At 38.3% G+C, this 21,124-nt stretch overlaps 1 protein-coding gene across 2 annotated transcripts in view; it reads right to left on the bottom strand.

Moving 5' to 3' along the window:
- The window catches only part of kcnn3 (potassium intermediate/small conductance calcium-activated channel, subfamily N, member 3), a 114,206-nt gene that overhangs the window by 22,341 nt on the left and 70,741 nt on the right, over positions 1-21,124 (bottom strand). For both annotated transcript variants that reach the window (XM_020928057.2, XM_055164114.1), the window contains exon 7: positions 11,620-11,730. In XM_020928057.2, the coding sequence (XP_020783716.2) occupies positions 11,620-11,730 (111 nt within the window). The remainder of the gene's footprint in view (positions 1-11,619; positions 11,731-21,124) is intronic.

Raw genomic sequence — 21,124 nt, 5'->3', positions numbered from 1 at the left:
TAACCCTAAAAATGTCACTTAATAGACTCCACTGAGACTCCTGCCCTGCTCCACTGAACACGTGAGAAGGTTCACAAAGTGTCTCTTCAAATGCACTGACACTTGAAGCAACAGCGCTCACAGCCACAAACAATCACCTAATAGTCTGTGTAACATTTATTTAATTAAACCTCCATGTTAATCCTATCAAAGACACAGGGCCCTACACTGAAAGCTGCATGGAAAAAAGCCCAGAGCTGACAGGAGAGGGTTTGGAAAGCACATCACATACTTTCACATTATCATTTCAAAGCTCAGTTTCAGAGCATCAAGAATCACGTTGAAAATACCAAAAATAACTATTATATACACCCCTAAATTACTTACTTTTACCACAAATTTTACTTTGACCACAAGCTGAGAGTCCAATCTGTTGGTATTACATAAACATTCATGAAAGTTTTATATGAACTTTTTACTTCTAGTAATGAAATGAAAAAGATTATGCCCTTATAGGTACGTTTTCTGGTGGGAATAGAAGTAGGACACCTGCTCCACTTCACATGGTTTTGCTATTACTGGAATTTTGCAGTATGATATTAAACCTCTCCACAGATTTGACCTGTAACTTGGCCATCTGCTTGTCTCCATGGAGATAGATAAGATTAATGCTCTGTAGATGGAGAGAAGCCTGTCGTATCACCAGAAACCACCAGAAAATTTACATGTACACCTGTATGTGAAATCAGATTTAAAGTTGCACTATAGGCCCACCACCTGCTTTTCTCCATGTGGGGATTATTGCTTTGTTTGTAATATTCCACAGTATGACATTAAACTTATCTATCTCCAAAAAGACAAGCAAGAAACACGGGCCAAGGGCGTAGTTTTGCATAGGGACGGTGGGGACATGTCAGAACCAATATCTGCCATTTTAGTTTAATAAAGGGTCTCACCTGAAGATGTCGGCTTGAGCAGGTGTGAGTGAAGACGCTGTGCACCAAACTTTGAAAAACTTTTCAAAAGGAACTTACTTGGCTTCATCTTCAATTAAACTTGACTTATAATGAGTCGCAGCGGAAAAAGAGCAACTATCACCACAAGTGCACCTCGCTATTAGCAGCCGGTCTCTATTGTCCATATTCCATGGAAAAATGTATGGACAATATCTCATCACCAACAAGTAAAGGGAAATCTGCTACAAACGTCTACATCATAGTTGTTATGTAAAAGGGCAATCTTAGAAGGGCAATGGACACAAACTGTACATTTTGCGAACTGAAAAATGGCCTCTCACTTATTTTGGACCTGCCCAGACTCTGTGTATCTGGAAAGAATTAATAAAACATAAGCAACTTCTTATTTTACCCATTTGACCCTTTCTTATAAAGATGTGCTGTTTGTTTTTTTGCAGTGTGCATCATACGAAAAGTAAACAATATTATATAATTAGAGATATAATATAAATCAGAGTAAGAAAGTAATTTTAAAGTCAATTTATTTGTGAACAATTAAATACTCTATTGTGGAACGATCTAGGCAAAGCAGTAAAATCTCCCCTGGAAATGTTCCACAGTGCACCTTAATTCTGAACGATATAGTCAATTATAGAGGTCTGCGGACAACCTGTTTTCCGATGAAAGCAATTTGAAAGAATAGCACTCATAAAAATTCACTTGAAAAGAAAAGAAAAATCTATAATTCTACTTTGACTTCCCCAATAAGGACACACAATTACGCCCCACTGACAGTCATTAACCTGTTCAAAGGAAGACGACCTATTCTCCCAAAGTGTAAATCCAATGTGTGTGCTGCCTGCTGCGCCTGTCTGAGCTCATATGGGCTGATGGGAGGATGTCTGCCTGTCTCTGCATTATTCATCACAAACCCTGAGTGAGTCTATTCTCTTGTTATGACGAGGGAGGAGAGGAGCCCCGTCCATGTAAATCAATGTAGATATAGCGTCCATCATTGGCCGTGCGGTAATAGAGGGCACGGCACAATTATAACGCCGTAAACCCCACGCCCTTTGATGGAAATGTCAGGCTGAACGCTGGTCCCATGTTCTCCACTGTGACATCTCTTTACCTGCTGGTGTTAAATGGTGATTCAGTGGGTTAATACAAATTGAAGATCCATAAATTATGTCATAATCAATTCTAAAAGTTTCTGGAGTAGTGTTAAATGTAATTACGATGACATGGAAAAGTGTTTGGGAAAGTCCTGAGTTATCACAGCAGCAGTCAGTCATGAGGCTACAATCATAGAAGGGTCTCCAGTCTTTTTCCTCTGGTGAGCTACTTCTACTAAACAAAAATGCCAGAGAGCTACTAGTTTTAGCAGCCACAAGAAATTGAGTAAAAGAGCCTTAGATGAGGTACAGTTACCTCCAAACCATTATCTATTTATTATTGTACAAAGTTAGGCATCAAAATGATATATGTACAATGGCAAAAGGCATTTAATCAATCAAATTTTACTTATTCAGCACAATGCGTGTAATTCAGAAATCCTTTGGCAAGCACTTGGAAGGGGGTGGAGAGCTTTTGGTAGCTTCCAACTACAGGTGTGAGTCTCCTGGTATAAATGACTGCCGCGTTCTAAACAGGAAGGGATCATGGGGGCGCTTCCAGCTCCATCAACTCCAGTTTACTTTACATTGGAAAAATGACACCTCTCTCTCTTTAACTGCTGCAGTCAGGCTTGTCATTTTGGTATTAAAAATGTGGTCTTACATTTTATTGCTTTTCTTAGAATGTTTCACTATTTGGCATCAAACCTTAGCCTCATTCACCTCGCAGCTTTAAGGTTTGTTCGCTCGACAGGTACTTAATTTTATCAATCGCTGCCAGTATGTAATGCACCAAATCCTGTAGGAAGAAGGGCAATAACGTCTTTCCCCTTGATAAAATTCACCAAACATTCTCTTTGTTCCGGCTTTAAATCCTTGATCTCGGGAATTGTTGCCTACACAGAATGTATGGCTTCGTCTACATCCATCTCGACCGCTTTGTTTACTGTTGTACTGCACCACAAAAGGGACCCAGACAGACGCTTTGAATTTGACATCATGGCTTCACGGCTCTTCGCTGATTGGCCAGTCTATAACTTCCGGGGTTCTTGCAGATCGTCTAGTGTATTCAGATTCCTGACCAAGTTGCTGGAGAGAAATGAAATTGAGCGCAGGCACTAAGTGGCGCCAACCTGGCTACATTAAACCTATCTATCTCAATGAAAAAAAGCAATTGATGCCACCAGGCCAAGATAAATGTTAAACTGTCACAGTTTTATATAGTGCTTTTCCACCTTCAAGGCACTCAAAGCGCTTTACAATAAGAAATCATTCACCCACTCACACTCACACATACATTCACACACCAGTGTAACCAGACACTAGGGGCGAGATGGGTTAAGTGTCTTGCCCAAGAACACAACACCAGCATTCATCTGTGGGAGTAAAAATCTCACTGCCAACCTGTGGGTCAGTGGATCTGACCGCTCAACCATTGATGTTTTTTTTTTATGTCAAGAGTGGGATTCGAACGCCAACCTTCGGATCAAACGCTCCACCAACTGAGCTACTGCCGCTAGATACAGGTCAATATTTGCATAGAGGATTATCCACTAAGAAATCATATCTTAATATATTTTGTACTACGTAGTTTTATTGGTTTACAGCCATAATAACAGTAACATTGCAGGTACAGCAGTAACATCTCCATGGAAACCAGCGGGTGCAGACCCTTTACCAGAAAGGTTCCAGAGTAAATCTCGTCAAAATCGCTCAAACCACAGAGAAGAGTTTTGTAGTGCTCTTTACTTTAATGGTCAGTCTCAATTTCAATAATGAGGAAAAAAAAATCTCAAAGAAAAACAACACACTTTGATCACAAAATAAGAGAAAAATTGCATTTTTACTGGTGATGGTCTTATAATGTAGCTGTTGCCTAGTACTGCTGAAAAAAAAATCACCCAAAAGATCATTCATAAACTGTCTCCAATTAGTATAAAGATTTAGTATTAATTATCTACTTGTCCACCTGTTCTGTTGACCACTCTTGAACCCTTGGATAACTTTTGCCACCAATCAATTTTACAGAAGTACATTTTTAGAGATGCTCTGACCCAGTCTCGCCATCACAATTTAACCCGTGTTTTAACTCATTTGCACTTCTTTTTCCTGGTTCAAACATGTCAAATCTGAAGACAAAATGTTCACTTAAAAATACACCCCATTAAGAGCTGCCTGATGGAGAGATAAGCTGTTATTCACTTCACCTGTCAGAGCTGAGACTTTAAAACTGACAGGTCTTTTGTTAGTTTGTACCACTCTGAAAGGCCTTGTCAATGAATTCAAAATTACTTTAAAGAAAGGATCTAAATATGAATGTAACACCAACTTGTTGTTAAGTGAAGGAATATGTTTTACCTACGTTTATCTATGTATTTTGCGTTCTATAAATTGCTCGCTTTTGAAAACTTAGACATCTAATTCATTGTGCTTGAGTGAAGCCAGTCTATATTAAGACCTGAACGATAAACTGTACAAAAAAGTGGACTGAGCGAGTGTGATGTCACTGATAGCACTCAGCACCACTCAAATGAAGCTCGGTTACAGGAACAAATTTGGAGCCAGGCTGGATATTATGAAAATTATTTTTTGATGGACAAAACAGCAAAAACAACAACAACAAAAAAACCTCCACCAGGATCATGTAGATCATGTAGGTTAATATGAACATTTTAAGACCAAAATGACGAGGCTCACAGCAGCGGCTAGCACGTTAGCTATGTCCATTTATATGTCTATGATATGTGCCGATCGTCCACGCTGACATGTTATACTTTGATATAAAGCTTAGACTCTTCGTATTAGTATATTAGATCTTAAAGGGAAGAAAATACCAATTAGAATAAACCTAAATAAATAATTCCTTTATTTACAAATACAGTTTTGTGTTAACATTTATTTAAAATAAAAGTATTAGCTCACATTTGTGGTACGATTCACACTGAACACTTGTGATTACCAGCAACTTCAGTTCTCATTGTAAAAGGCATAAAGGCATAGACTGTGTCAGGTAACAATAGCAAAGCAAAAAAGCCTTTCACTGCTCCTCTAATGAGATAGAGTTGGAAAATGTTTGAGCTTCAAGAGTATATGAAGCCCCACGTCCCTGTGGCTCCTCGGCCAAAACCCGCCTGCTCTGTGCTGGTCAAGACTCCAGTGGAGCTCACTGCAGAGAGTTTGGCTGAAGTGTGCCACAAAATCAAGTCGAGAGTCCAACCTCCCCCTAAGAAGGCGGTCCTGTTTTATGAAGACATTGGCCCCCTCAAGATACACTGCTGTTTCTCTTGATGGCTTGTAAAGTTGTGTCTATAAGAATAACACTTTTCCCTACCTTTTTTTTCATAGATAAAGACCACTGCGGCGCCAGTGTTCTGGAAACCTGCCCAGGAGCCTCGTGCTTCATCTACAAAGGTGAGTGTCCCGATGAAACATGTCTCCACACATTTCAGGGGCACAGCATCATTAAATGAGGCCTCGCAGTGTGCTCCACAGAATCACGGAGCTCATGCCTCTAAGGTAAAAAATGTAAAAATATATTCAAATGATTTGCAATTTCAATTTCAATTCAACTTGCACATCATTTGAATTGTTGGACTTTTTCAGACCAGTGCAGCTCCTTTAGCCCGGGCTCGTAAGTGTGCTTATCCCACTGAGGAGAGTCCTGTCTCTAAACAGCAGAGCACAAGGAAAGTGGCTTATAAACGCACTATTTCTTCTGACGATGAAGAGGAGGGTGCGTCGTTTGCAAAATGTCCCACTGTAACCCCGTGTACACTGGAGCCTGCAGTCCGCCTGGTCTCTCTCAGTGACCACCAAGAAGAAAATGAGCATTTGTAGCCTCTTGGGCTCAGAGACAACTTTTACCACTGGATGACGGGAGGCTAGTTTACAGGCTCCTACTCACTTTTATTAACTGCAGAACAAACTCAACAAAGCAATAAACTTTCTTTGTATTCAAACTTTGTGTTTTGAGTTTATCTGCCCCAAATCTGGAAGGTGACAGAAAGTAAACAAGTACAAACATTAAACAGGAAATCTCTCTATCTATTCTGACTGCTCAGTTGAGAAGATCTATTTTAATACAATCTTGGAGTTGTGTTGTGGATTTGTTTGAAACTCCAGAGCAGCTTCTTTGCAATAGTCTAGGTGGAAATGAGTTATGTTGTGCAACTGAAAATAAAGGTTTGCATCTACACGCATCCATGTTTAGCCAGTAGTAGCTAAATCTGTACAGTTTTCTTTATACAGTATATGAATGTGTTTGTACTTCCTTGGATTTCTGAGTACCCCCAGATCTAAATATTAGTGTTGTTCCGATACCATTTTTTTGGAGTCTGATAAAATGCTTGGCCTTAGTGTACTTGCTGATACCGATATCAGTCCGATACCACATGGTGTGAAGAAAAAGACTAAAGCTACTCAATTTTGTTATAGTACAAGAGCAATAAAAACAACAGTGAGGCCTGTAAAAAGACGTTCATTCTCGGAGCACTTGGATAATTATGCAGAGTAAATAAAGTCCGAGTTTACGCTGTTGCAACTAAGTTCAGTGTCCACACTAAATACTAAATTAAGGTATCAAAGAGGTAACACAAATGTTGTTTAAGTTATTATTAGGATGTTTTAAAAGTCTGTAGAGCTTCCACAGAAAACTCAAGAAAAAATACAAAATGGATTTAAAAAGAAACAGACAGGAGCCTGAGATCAATACAAGCGTTCATGGTCCCGGTGAGAGGTGAGAGTGATGAAGTGAAAAACTGTGAGCCAGCACGTCTCTAACATTTGTAATTTTAAATGTGAGAGACGTGTGAGCAAATCATCTCACCTGGTGTAATTCCAACTACTGTAAATCAGTTCTTTCTAGTCAGATTGTGTTAAAATAAAACCCAGATTTAGTCAAAACTGAGTGACAGAGCTTCAGACAGAGCAGGGCTTTCTACTGACATCTGCTGCAAAGTATCATTGGTGACGCACATGGCTCTGTCTTATGAATTTGTATTAGTGTGTTTCACAATTTGACGCACACGAGGGTCTCATTATGTCACAAACTATGGCTTACAATATACTTTAGGGGGCAACAAAAACTTGGAAATACGAACTTTACTCATTTACAAGAATCCAGAGGTGGGACCAAGTCGGTGTTTTGCAAGTCTCAAGTAAGTCTCAAGTCTTTGACCTCAAGTCTGAGTCAAGTCCCAAGTCAAAGACAGGCAAGTCCAAGTCGAGTCTCGAGTCTCTGGTCTATAAGTCCAAGTCAAGTCCAATTAGTCTGCTTTGAGCTTCAAGTCATTTCAAGTCTTCAAACCAAAAAAGTACCAAATATAGATTACATTTTTGCAATTTATATGAATTTTAAGCCAAATTGTTCTTAAATAGTCACAGTATATGAGTATTCATTAAGAGATTATTTATTAAGACTTGTAGAAATGCAGATTTTTCCTTTATAAATGTCTTGACAAGATCTGAGTGTGAATCATGATGGTCAGAACAGAAAGAATTCAGATGTAAAAGTGCTAAATAACAGTTATTTTGTCATGTAGTCTGCACTGAAATTGAAGAATCATGTTCTCTGTAGTTCCCTCTGTTGTACTGTATTGTACTGTATATTACTGTAGTACATTTGAGTATCACAGTACTTCAGTTCCATCCACAGTACCAAACAGAAGTGGGAGGGACATGTTCCAATTTGTTCCTGAAAAAATAACAACAGCATTTATCAACTGTAAAGAGAAAAAGTATTTTATAAAAACATATTTAGGAGAAGCATCAAGTCTTCTCAAATCACAGGGCTGAAGTCCGAGCCAAGTCATTGACCTTCAAGTCCAAGTTGAGTCTCAAGTCTTAGTCCATTTTATCAAGTCAAGTCTCAAGTCCTAAAAATAGTGACTCAAGTCTGACTCGAGTCCAAGTCATGACTTGCAAGTCTCCATCTCTGCAAGAGCCTAACTTAATAAATGCTGCTTTAAGGAAACACTACTACACTGAAAATCCTGTGAATACAATATGTAGTACGTATTACCCTTCACTGGCATAAATGAATGATGGAGGAAATGTAAGAGACTGTGGCTGCAGAACACTTGCAGATGTAAAAGGTTATTCAATCTTTAATATAGTATAATTCACTGTCTGGACAGTTATTCCCAGGTCACATCTATATTATGTGAATGTAATTATTTTCCGATTATAATCAACCATAATTCTTTCAGTGTATTACGCAATTATTGGAACATGGTGCAGCCTGTTAATTGATTCTTCTCTTGTAATAATTTTCTACAGAATCTATCTATTGATTAGAGCCTCTTGCTTCATCACTAAGATACAAGCTGCCATAATGTACCCTACATATTTGATACGGGAGCTATTTTTACAGCTTGGGTCTTTCAACTGTATGAAAAATTGAGAAGGACCAGAGAAGGGGTGGAGAGAGAGTGGGATGGATGGGGCACAGGAGGGGGCATGAAGAGGGGCGAGGGGGAGAGGAAAGGCGACAGATTAGGTGTGAACGAGGAACCGATTTGTTGTAAGAAAAGAGACAAATGTCAGTGGATGGGGAGAGCAGAGCACCAGGAGATGACCTTCTACTACCATTCACCTAAATAACATGGCTCTATCACTACAATACAGGCAGGTACCGTGAAGCTGCAGCTACAGGGGCATTTAGACATTAAGCTGACAAAACTGGAAATTAAAGATGCACTAGATGCACTATGTTTTTCATTGAAATGCCATTGCTTTGCCAGGAATGTTGTATGCCATTAGACTTACCTTCTCTAGCATGTATGCATGTAAAGTGCAGTGTCATTTTTCAGGTGGAAACAAAACCACCTGCTTGTTTCCATGGGGATGTTATGGATTTGCCTGTAATGCTACATAGTAAAGCATTAAACTTATCTAACTAGTGTTTCAATGCTTAAAATTACCTTGAAAAATATGTGTTCTTATTGTGAGGGAACTTTCTTCTGCTTAGACATCTAAACTAGTCTCTGTAATGCCATGGTGTGGAACATTTCATACAAAGTAATACAAAGAGACAAGGTGATGGATAGCCAGGCTGGTGCCACCTAGTGCCTCCATTCGATTTCATTTCTCTCCAGCGACTAGGAATACACTAGACGGTTTGCATCTCCGGAAGTTGTAGACTGTGCACTGGCCAATCAGTGAAGAGCTGTGAAGCCATGATGTCAAACTCAAGCGCCTGTCTGGGTCCCTTTTGTGGAACAGCACAACAGTAAACAAAGTGGTCCAGATGGATGTAGATGAAGCCATACATTCTGTGTTGGCAACGATTCTCAAGATCAAGGAGTTAAAGCCGGAACAAAGAGAATGTTTGGTAAATTTTATCAAGGGGAAAGACGTTATTACCCTTCTTCCTATGGGATTTGGTGCATTACATACTTCACGACCAAATAGCAGCGATTGGTTAAATAAAAAAAGTGAATGAATCCTAATGCTGCGAGGTCAGACGGTTTCCATGAAGTTAAACTGGCTGATGAATCAGGCTAGGTGATGGACCCTCCAACAGAAAAATTTAATTATCCACCCTTAATTCCTGTGTTGGGAGTTTTTATCGGCCAAATTTTAAAAACATGCATTCTTCGTGTGAGTGGTGCTGCCTGTGCACAGATCTGAATTATAAGTTGGCTTGTCTCCGCTGATTGATGTTTTTAATGCCATACCCTGGAACATTCAAGGCAAATCAATGGCATATGGTGGTACATGTAGACACAAGCAGGTGGCAAATCCTCTGTCAAAAAAGTTACATACAGTAATGTGCATTTAACCCTCATTGATAGCAGTAGTATAAGTATTTATACTTTTTTTTTTTCTCATTTAGAGCAGTAACTTTGACCTTCTATGATTGAAATATATTGTAGTGTTTTATCTGTTGACCCTGTTTGTACCTTTGGCATGATGTTATCAAAAGTTCTTTATTAATCACAAATAATTTTACACCTGTATGCTAAAAACAAACTAATTTATTTTGTTAGCTTTGGATATCCTGATGCTTCTGATTGTTGTCATGACACATGGCTTGTCGTCTCAGTGTTTGGCATGTCTTTAAAGTGTCACTTTGGTGGCTTTTTTCACAGTCCTGTCCTGGTGATAATTGAAAATACACAATAAACAAAAGAAAATTTCCTTGAATGAGCAAACCCCCCATAATGATTATTAGCAGAGATGTTTTTGAACGCCCTGTACAACTATAAGTGAAATCCTTTATTCACATTCATTCACACTGTTCATTCACAATACAGAGCTTCTCCTAAAATGTATGAATCTAAAATGTATGTTTATTTTCTTGCTGTGTGAAATAACAAGAGCTTTGCATGCCTCTGTGAGAATAATAATTACTTGTGACATCCCTCATCAAAAAGTCCTCAAAATCCTTTCATGACAGGAATGACTTTGGTCCATGATCCTGCTAAACAGTTATAATAGCTACAGTATGTAACAACTAAAATATGACAACAACATGAAGTCAACATGAAGAAATTACTATTAATGATAGTAGCAGAAATATTAGCACAAAAGGCATCTCATGACATTAACTGTAATAGGAAAATGTGGCAAAAGTGGCACCACACACTCCCCAAAATGGTTTCACCCCTTTGTAAAGCCACAGTACACACACTTTGGATTGTTTAAAGTATCGAAAGCCAGATACTAATTGAAACTAAAAAGAGCAGATATAAGGCAATTGAGAATATAAAATAAAGTACTATGATTTAAAGGGACAGTCCAGAATTTTGGACATAGGACCTCATTTCCTAGTGAGTCAGAGTGCTGGAGACGTGTGGAGACACTTTTTAAAATATTCCATCCAGTCCTTGTATTTGCAAAGGTCGCTGGTGCTAGGCTAGTGCATGTCAATGGCCACAGTTATCCTGCCACTAAAAAACACTTACCCACTCCACAAAACACCCAAAGCAATTCTATTATTATGACAGACTGTCCATGTAAATGTCTATGTTGAAAGAATAATTTTAGAAGTAAAACCAACCTTGCATTTGAAGGATTTATGTCTGAGCAGCAGCAGCAGCAAATTGTACTTGGACTGATATCATCTAGCACCTACCTTACTGGCAAAGTAAAATTCCAATGCTGCTGAGAAAATAGTCCCTCAACATGCAAAGATTCATGTGATGCAAGGGTAGTTTTATTACAAACATTATTCTTTCAACACAGACATTTACATTGACAGTCTGGCGTAATAATAGATTTGCTTCAGGTGTTTTGTGGTGGTGGGTAAGTGGTTTTTAGTGGCAGGATAACTATGTCCATTGACATGCACTAGCCTAGACCCAGCGACCTCTGCAAATACAAGGACTGGATGGAATATTTTAAAAACACGTCTCCAACACTCTGGCTCACTAGGAAATCAGGTCCTCTGTCCAAAATTCTGGACTATCCCTTTAATGTTGTGTGATTGTTTCTGTAAAGAGTGTTTTTTATTATCATCGTGGTATCAGAATTAGTATCAAGTGTCGAGTCTATTCCTTAGTATCCAAATCAAGTTTATAATGTTAGCATCAACACTACACCCACAGCACATGTCTTTACCCACTCACCCGTTTGGTGAGCTGTGTGTCCATCATGAAGTTGTGAACGTGCTTCTCGGCCTTGGTCAGCTCCAGTTTCCTGGCTACCACAGCAACCACAAGAGCCGTGCAGCCCGCTCCCTGCAAACACAAACAGAGGGAAGGGTAAGTCACTCATGTACTGTCACAATAATGACTATCATTACAGGTCAGTATAAACTCAGGAACAATATTATTATGGGGTCAGTATTTATTGCAGTGCTTCTCGGGGCAGTAGTAGTATGTAAGCTTCTATTCATCCTCTGCAGGTCTAGTGTTTGCTTAATTTAGAGTCTATTCTATTTACAACACTTCTTGTTTTCAACTCCCGTAGCAAAGGTGTAGTTCTGTTTTGGACCTGGTCTTGCACTAATTTAACCTGAAAAATTCCTGGTTTAGATCTGGTGGTACTGGGAAAGCCAAATTCCTTCTTGTGTGGCTCTTGGGGTAAAATGATTTATTGTATTTTTACCATTATTTGCACTGTTGTGGAACTTGTGAGTTATATAACACTTTATACTTGAGTTGATACCTGTTTTTTATGTTAACTAGGGATGTAACAGTAACCGAAATATCGTGATATTGTATCGTCAAACGTGTTACAGTAGTATTACAATATATCGAATCACAAGTTCCTTTGCATAAATGCATTGTTTTACAGCTGCAGTAGCTAATAAAATTCAGGAACTACATATCCCATCATTCATTTCAGTACAGACAACATGAAGAAATATGTTTTTACTTGAATTCTTGAGATTATGACAGTAATAACTCACACTAAATTCTTGTCAGGGTATTTTAAAAGCAAAAAAGTGTCCTATCTACAATTATATCAGCCTCTCCAAAATATCACAATAAATATCCTACCATCAGATGCATATCATGATAATATCGTACTGAGAGATTTGGATATCGTTACATCCCTAATGTTAGCTGTTTTCAGTTGTGCTGTCAATTTATTGGATTTTACGCTTTATTTAATACATTGGCCAATATATATTCTACATAGGAGTTAAAATATGAATTAATGAATAATTAATATTAACTTTATATTTTTTGTATTTGTATTTTTTCTGGTTTCCAAAGAGATCTTTCAGCTTTGACTAGATTAGAGTGTTGTCTTTCTCCATGGAGACAAGCAGTTCATGCTTCCAGTTCAAATTACATGGTGTAGAAAATCTCCTCACAGTATATGAATCCATGTCTTTTGTTTGTAGGAACAAAACACCTGACTGAAAACACGCAAGGTGCCAAACTGTGGAGCATTACAGGCAAAGCAATAACATCTCCATAAAGACAATCTGTACCTGATTTGTACTTTTAAAATGTGACTATTTCATTTTAAACAGTTTGCAATGGTCCAAAGTAATTCCTCACTTTCCTTATGCATTCTGAATTCTAATTTCATGTGATGAGCGATAAGTGAAAAGTGCTTTCCATAGCTCACAGATCAGATTTTGCTGTGACAGTAAAGATAACAACTTCTAGCAAGGTAATGTGTGTGTCCTGATTATCCAACAAGACCCGCTTTACAGTTCAATTCAGACAGCACACATCTGACTTATTTTGCTCAAAAGCTGCTTAAACATGCCTTTAATATTACAGTTTATCCACTGCAATACGCCCTGCTACAAAACGTGTGACAGACCTGCACCCGTGGAGGAGCGGAGGGCCAGAAGATTGGTAAATGGGTTGAGAAAGTGGCCCAGATGATTAAACAATGGTAGGACAAATAAGAGCGAAGAGCTGTGAATGAGATAGGAGAGGAAGAAGAGGAGGCGAGGATTAAGGAAAAGGTCTGTTCCAACACTCGCGATTCCTCGTGTGTAGACCCAAGCCAATTCTATTTTCACATCCTATCCATCTGGTGTGAGATTCCCTCTATATAACGGCTATATGTAGCTGAAAAATCCGAATGTAAAAAGCATCAAAAGATTGACACCACCTAATTTCATTTAATTAGATGCTGTCAATCTGAATTACATGGTGCCAGTCTTCTCCAAGGCCCCTGCAGTAAGTGTTAAAGAAGACATATTATGCTTTTGTTTGATATAATCTGTGACACAAGTGGGCCATTATTTTACATTATTTAAATCACAGTTTTAATCTACAACAACTTAAAGGGGCCGTATCAGTTTCATGTAATAAAGTGCTTAGTATACACTGTAATAGCAGCTCTTCTCTTAGTGTCAAAATAAGACTGCTGTGTGCTGCCTGCATCTCAGTATAAAGTGTTTTTATACTTTGCAAAACAGAAAGTAATGCTGGTGCACTGGTGCTAGTTGTTGTTGCCATAACTGTGACGGTAAAACTCTGCTCTAGCCTCTGAAACTTCTGAAAAATGCTTATAAACTATTCACAGTAAATGATTAGGATGCTTAGAAGTAGAAAAGTGTGGAATAAATTGTGACCACTGCAAACCTTTTAACTGTTTTTCACACTTTTAAGGCAGTAAAAGAGTAGTAAAAGTAAAAAACAGGTACAGAGTAATAAAGAAAAGAAACTAGTCTGCCTCTTCGTGGCAAGTCATCATGAAAATTCTGACAACAAAGTGCCACTCTGCCAGACCGTGCTGACAACACTTCTTATGGATAGCTGCAGTTCATGGTGAGCAGTGGATTTTTTTCCCCATTAGTGCCAAAATGGCAAAGCACCGCTGTTGAAATGTGTACCACTAATTAAGAAAAAAAAAGTAATATCTGAAAATGAAGTGGGTGTGTATGTGAGAAAGAGGTAATCAGTAATTTTTGGGGTAATGGCGTCTTGAATTCAGGATGATAAAGATTACTCTACCATGCATGGATCCCTCAAAATGGTAAATGAAAAGGGAAAACTATTATAAAATGACTAAAAGCTCATAAAAGTTAATTTTGCATAATGCGCCTGCTTCGTAGTGTAAAACAGAGCTGTGTTTTTCGCATTCTAGCCTGTCCCAACCCACACGGGAATATGAGGCACATTCATCAAGGAGAGGAGAGTGACAGCAGTCTCTCATCCAGAAAAACATTCCTGAAAGACGAAAGAGCAGAGGAGCCCAAACGCAGCACCGAAGGCAGACTTAATTAACTTTGAGATTAGGTGTTTCGCACGGAGGGTGTTGTAGTGTAGAGTGCACCCAGGTTTTTCTGAAGGAGCGAAAGAGAGAGGAGACAGGAGCAGGAGGGGGCGAAGGAGGGAAGATAAAGAGAGGAGTGTGATGAGGAAACAGGGAGAAAGAGGGAAGGAGAAGAGGTGTGAGCTATGAAGGGAGTAAGAGAGAGAGAGAGAGAAAGAAATGTTAATGAGGTCATATAACTCCTGGATCGAAAACTCAAGTGTTTAATAATAATACGAGTGCTCTTGCTTCCTGATTATGAGTGTGTACATGTCAAAGTTGGGCAAACAGAGTTGCAAAGTCAAAACACTTAAAGATTCATTGTGTAACTTTTCTGGTGAAGCATCTGCCACCTGTTTGTCCTCATGGAGATGTTATTGTTTTGCCAAAGTATAGACTTAAACAGGCCAAGATGCAGTTTAAATTTGTGGAGAGGCAACCCCGCTTACAGTAAAGATGTTTGTTTTTCAAGACAATTTTGAGCAGTATAAGAAAACACATGATAGATTTGTTTAATGCCATACTATGGAACTTTCTAGACAAAACAATAACATCTCTGCAACCTCTGCATTATTACTTATTTGATCTGGGACTGGATTAAACCTCTTAATGTGAGTGTAGAAAGGATCAGCGCAGCGAGAAGCCTGCCAAGGATTGAACAAAACAAATCAGAAATAACCAAGAAAATTCAGCTTTCTAAACAGTGACTGACATCCAAGATTCAAAAACAAACTGCAAAACTACAGGTCATCCAGAAATAACTTCAGCTTGAGTCAAACGCACAAACTGACATTAGTGCCCACACGTGTACACTCCTCCACTCTATTTGTGTTTAGACAACACCTATGAATAAAATATGACTGACGCCAATGGAAAACCCTCAGAGCACTCACAGATAGACTTCACAGTACAGAGAACAGTACAGTATGTCTAAGTGGAGAGGGAACCGTGGAGAGGTGGGCGTCGAGGAACTTGAGTTAGCGTGACATTACAAAATTCTCAACTCCCTAGTTTTAAATGGAGCTGGAGGATGGAGTGGATTTCTTTTGAGGAATTTGCTGTTTAACTTTCAGATTGCAGATTCATTGAACTAGTTTACGGTTAATATCTCTGTAATTAATGGGTCTAACCACATGAAACAAAAACAAGCTCCTACTTTAACATCATATTTGTCAACAGAAGTGAACAAAAAGGGAATAGTTTTTTTTTTTTTTTTTTATTTTTACAATAGCTTCAGGAAACGGTGCCAATATTCAACACAAAAATGCGCTTGTTCTCAGTTGAAAAGACTTTAAGTCATGCGATTAACATAGAAAGTTTGCGAAGGTAATCCCTAACAAAACATTTTCAGCATTTTTGGATCGTAAGTTTGGATATTTCTTTAAAAAACAGTGAATCTCTCGTAGAGTTGAGTCAAAGGAGTCAAAAAGAACTGGTTAAAATGTACAGAAATGTGTAATGCAATCTAGCAAGAATATGTGATCGTATTTCTGCACTATTGTGTTAATTTTCCTCTCACTCTTTTGCAATATTTGAAGTTCAATCTATACTTCTACGTGTGTTTCAGATTATACAAAGTTTGATCTAATTATAGTTATTAGAAGAGTATTATGTTATATTTATTACAGTCAGTATGGCCCACTTTATAGTCCAATGTCAGGTGCAGATGTGTGTGTACGTGTGTGGATTGTTGTCCTCCCCCTCAGCCTGGAGCGGCAGGGGGCTGATTGGTTTGTCAGATGGAGTTGTGTGTAAGTGTGTGTGTGTTGTACTGTATGCAGCGTGCGTTTGTGTGTGTGAGCTCTGACTGACAGCGCTGATGATCGCTGGAGAGCACGGGGTATTTTCCCATCTAGCACTGCAGCTACCTATGTGTCAGAGTACGAGAGGAATCACCCATCTGGAGTTCACACCTAAACCTCGCTCACACTGGAAAAGAAAAAATACTTTTTGAGAGGCGGTTAACAAATCGCATAGACTGTAATTATTTAAAGGCGCACTAACTTTTCCGGTGGATTAAAGCTTTGCCTAAAATGTTCCACAGTTTGGCATTAAACATATTTATCTCCATGTAGTCACAATGTTGTCAGACCAAGTTACAGCTCAGATCTAAGGAGAGACGAGCCCACATCATGTAAGAATGCATGTTTATCACTGTATTTTTAAGAAATAAAAACTAAAGACAGAAAAGTTTAAAGCCATACTGTGGAGCATTTTAGGCAAAGCAATATAATTTCAAGAAAAGCATAGTGTACTTTTAAGTAACACATTTTTCAAACAACAAAATATCCTCTCTAAAAATATTGCAAAGAGCATATTTATGTGTTTCTGCTTCCTGTTTATAAGCGATATTTTGAGGGCTTGAATCATTTTGTTTTGAATTGTTTATTTCTACAGCAACAGTGCTCATTTTCCCTCACTGAAAGGCATGTATAGAATTGAGGGCATAAAATGTTTGTGTGGAAACCCTCCATGTTTGTTGTTATAAAATGTCTGTAGAGATCCATTAGTCAAAATGATATTAAACAGTAAACAAAAGAGCCGTGGAACAAGTCCCCTAATTGCTGAGCCATTAAATAGCTACATTTATCACTGTTGAGTTGAGCGTCACAATGCAACTCCAGTAGTTAGCCTCATGAAATCACGACTCAGGATTTATTGTCCCAGCTCTGCAGACAGAAAAAAAAAAATTGAGATTAAGGATTTAAACTTTAAACTGTCAAATAGCAGATATTTTTCCTGGTTTATGGTTAATATTGGACCTCCAACGTCTTCTCTGGCAGCGTAGATAAATTAACAAGGAATAATTTTCCTTCAAGAGCAAAAGAAAATTGTTAAAAGCTATGCAAATTGTGTAACCAATCCTTAACTATATAGTAATAATATTTGTGGATTTTTCAGGTTTGTTTTTCCTTTCAGTAGCAGTCAATGTCCGTAGAGTTACATACAGGTCCCTGCTCTGAAATAACTGTATAGAATCACTAAATTAAAAAACTTTGTGATAGCAATACGTTTTTTTGTAGCCTTTTAAATCCATTTTTAGTTATGTTGTATGAGTAGCAGTGTACAAAAATATTTAAATACTGATATATCGTATCGTTTAAAGTATCAATATTGCGGGCTGCTGTACCAATAAATCACCAAGAGTATTTTATGGTATATTTTACAAAATTATTTTGTCACAATTTTGTTGCTTGTTCAGAAGAAGGAAATTTGTTTATGCAGCACATCTGACATATTCACTGAGTAATGAGTAAAATGTGTGTTTAATAATTTTTTTTTTTTTGTGCGTGTATTTATTTTGGGCAATGTAAATGTATATTCTTTTACAATGGAACATATAACATTCATTCAGTCATTAATGAAATCATAGCAGAAAATACAGCAGCAATAACAAAAAAATAAATAAATAAAATAAAAAATTGGTCCAAAAAGGAGCGGGAAAAAGAAAACTTATTTAATCCCACCCCCCCTTCTAATCTAACACAATGACTTTATATTACAGCTCATATTAACTTGGCACAAGACGTGGTTTAACAAAGACTTTTAGTATCACAGCTGTGATTTAGCCTACAAATCGATTTTATATTTATCATTTTGAATCGTATCGAATCGGAAGCTCACTGTATCGAGATATGTATCGTACTGTGGCTTATGTATCGAGGTATGTATCGTATCAGCAACTTCAGAATGATACCCAACCCTGTATGATTATGTTCAAAATGATCTACATTTGCATATCTTCAAAGCAACAGCAGTTATTCATTTATTCCTTTTTAATCCTTGCATTCAGAATAACTGTACAACATCACCAACTTCTGAAACAACTTATCAACATGCTCTTTGAGATACAGCAATAAGATAAAAGCTTTTGATTTTTTTCCCCAACCTAAATCAGATTTGAAAAGTATAAAGTTACAGCAGCATAGATATGGCACAGTATAGTATATGTATGTATTTATAAACCTTATGTGTCTTCCCCTACCAGCATGACGCCTGCCTACAGACACATAAGAACAGAAAGCACCTGGCACCCCCAGAGCCGCCTCGGGCCAGTGGTTTATTCTGCACAGTTAGCCTTCATGTGTTGTCATAGTAACAACTACAGAGAATATCTCCTATGGAAGCTCATTATAATAATTCTCCAACCAGGAAAAAGGAAAAAAAACAACTACTCTGCCCCTGACTTGCACCCATGCCCCCTAATGCCCCCACCCTCCTGCTCCACTTTAAATCTTTTTTCTGTTTAAATCCACTACAGTTTAGCGTTTGCTCCTCTCTCCGCCTGCTGGGTCAGTCCCCACGTCCACCCACACATGAACGTGCACCTTCAACTTTCTGCCTCAACAACTGTCATCGTCAACAAAAATAAAGCTCTTTGAGAAAAAAAACAAGAGTGAGGGGAGCTGTTTTGACTAGAGAAGATGATATATCGCAAGATAATATTGAAATCACTGTTTTAAAGTTGCAAAATTGCTACATTTTGAGTACGCCACTGCAAAAATTTTTAACACAAACTTGCATATATTTATTTTCAAAATGTATTCATATTCTGTATGATATTTTATTTATGTAACCTTTATTTCACCAAGCCAAACATTAAGAATAAATTCAAAGTTGACATTTGAACCTCAACCAGAACATTTACAGATACATTTTAGAAAATTTTTGCCAGAAAAATCATATTTTTAAGAGATGACAACATTCAAGTAATGTGTAGAATCCCTCAGTCATCCAGGTAGAATCTAGTCAGGCTGGCGCCACCTAGTGCCTCCACTCAATTTCATTTCTCTCCAGCGACTAGGTCAGGAATCAGAATACACCGTCTACGGTTTGCAAGAACCCTGGAAGTGTGAGTCCAGACACCGGCCAATCAGCGAAGAGCAGTGAAGCAATGACGTCAAACTCAAGAGCCTGTCTGGGTCCATTTTGTGGTACAGCACAACAGTAAACAAAGCGGTCAAGATGGATGTAGACGAAGTCATACATTCTGTGTTGGCAACGATTCCCCAGATCGAGGATTTAAAGCTGGAACAAAGAGAATGTTTAGTGAATTTTATCAAGGGGAAAGATGTTGCACTTCTTCCAACGGAATTTGATGCAATACATACTAGAGCCCGACCGATATGGATTTTGCTGTGGCCGATATGAAACCAATATAATGGAAGTTGGAGCTGCCGATAGCCGATATAATCACCGATATATTTAGTGATGTAAAAATTCACTGTAAATGTTGAATTGTTTAAAAAAACTTAGGTTTGGCTCTGGTGGATTTTAAATTGGGTTTATTTAGGCAACATTTATTGTTATTCTGCCTCTTTACATCATATTTACAGACAGTAGGTTGGACTTAATGGCATTTTTGCATCACATTCTAGACACTAGTGATGGGTATTCCAGTTCTTTTTAGAGAACCGGCTCTTTTTGGCTCGGCTCACTAAAAGCTGCTGGTTCTTTTGGCTCCCAAGTGGCTCTTCAGATTGTTTTGTTGCAAGCAGGACTGAATCAGGACTGAACCAGGTCTAAACCAGGACTGAAAAAGGACTAAACCGGGACTTATTTATTTTATGCTAAACTACAGTCAAATATGCTTGTTTTTTTTATTTTTATTTTTTTTAATCCTACGTACACGCAAATTTCTCAAAGTTTCGTTTTTAGCCGCTGCCGCTGTCAACCCACGAATCACGCGGCGTGAAGAGAAAAAAAGTGAGAGAAAGAGAAAACACGGCTCCCAATATGGATCAGGCTCCCGTCGTTCCCTTCAAAGAGCCGGTTCTAAGAGTCATTTCGTTCGCGACGGACCCATAACTAGTAAAGAAAGTAGCGCTATTAGCCTTTAGCCGTAAATACGTGCGCAAATGTCATAATTCACATGTCTGTTCACAGCTCATTTACATATCAGTGCAGGTCCAGTAGCAAATATACGGCCAATATAGTCACTTTAGAACAGACCAATAGAAAACAGTCTGTTTATGTGCGGGAGCTACAGCAGCTAACCCATAACAAATGACAAAAACTAGCTTCAGAGTCGACATATTTCCAACACTCACCGCTCACACAGGCTCCTCCTCACATCACAAATCTGCACTAATAAATGTCCTTTTAATCCAGACTCAAACCGATTGTCCGTAAAAAGAATATAATCTCAGTGTTTGGATCTGTGTCTGCAGATGTAAACAAACACATGTGAGTGACGCGACTCTGTGGTGTGTTCAGGGTCAGTACAGACACACACAGACAAATTACTCCGTAGATAAATACTGATGTGGAGCCACATATAAGGACATTTATCTGTCTGTAAATTGGATTAAATGAACAGAATGTAGAGAGTCTAAGATTTATAACGAGGTATAACATGCCCACGTGAAATATCGGCCCCTATCAGCAAGCATATCGGCCGAT

Source organism: Boleophthalmus pectinirostris, unplaced genomic scaffold, assembly GCF_026225935.1.
Source record: "Boleophthalmus pectinirostris isolate CB_2022bp ecotype Guang Dong unplaced genomic scaffold, ASM2622593v1 HiC_scaffold_6, whole genome shotgun sequence".
NCBI classification, from domain to species: domain Eukaryota; kingdom Metazoa; phylum Chordata; class Actinopteri; order Gobiiformes; family Gobiidae; genus Boleophthalmus; species Boleophthalmus pectinirostris.
The sequence above is the reverse complement of the archived record's forward strand: the minus strand, read 5'-3'. Positions and strand labels throughout refer to the sequence as shown.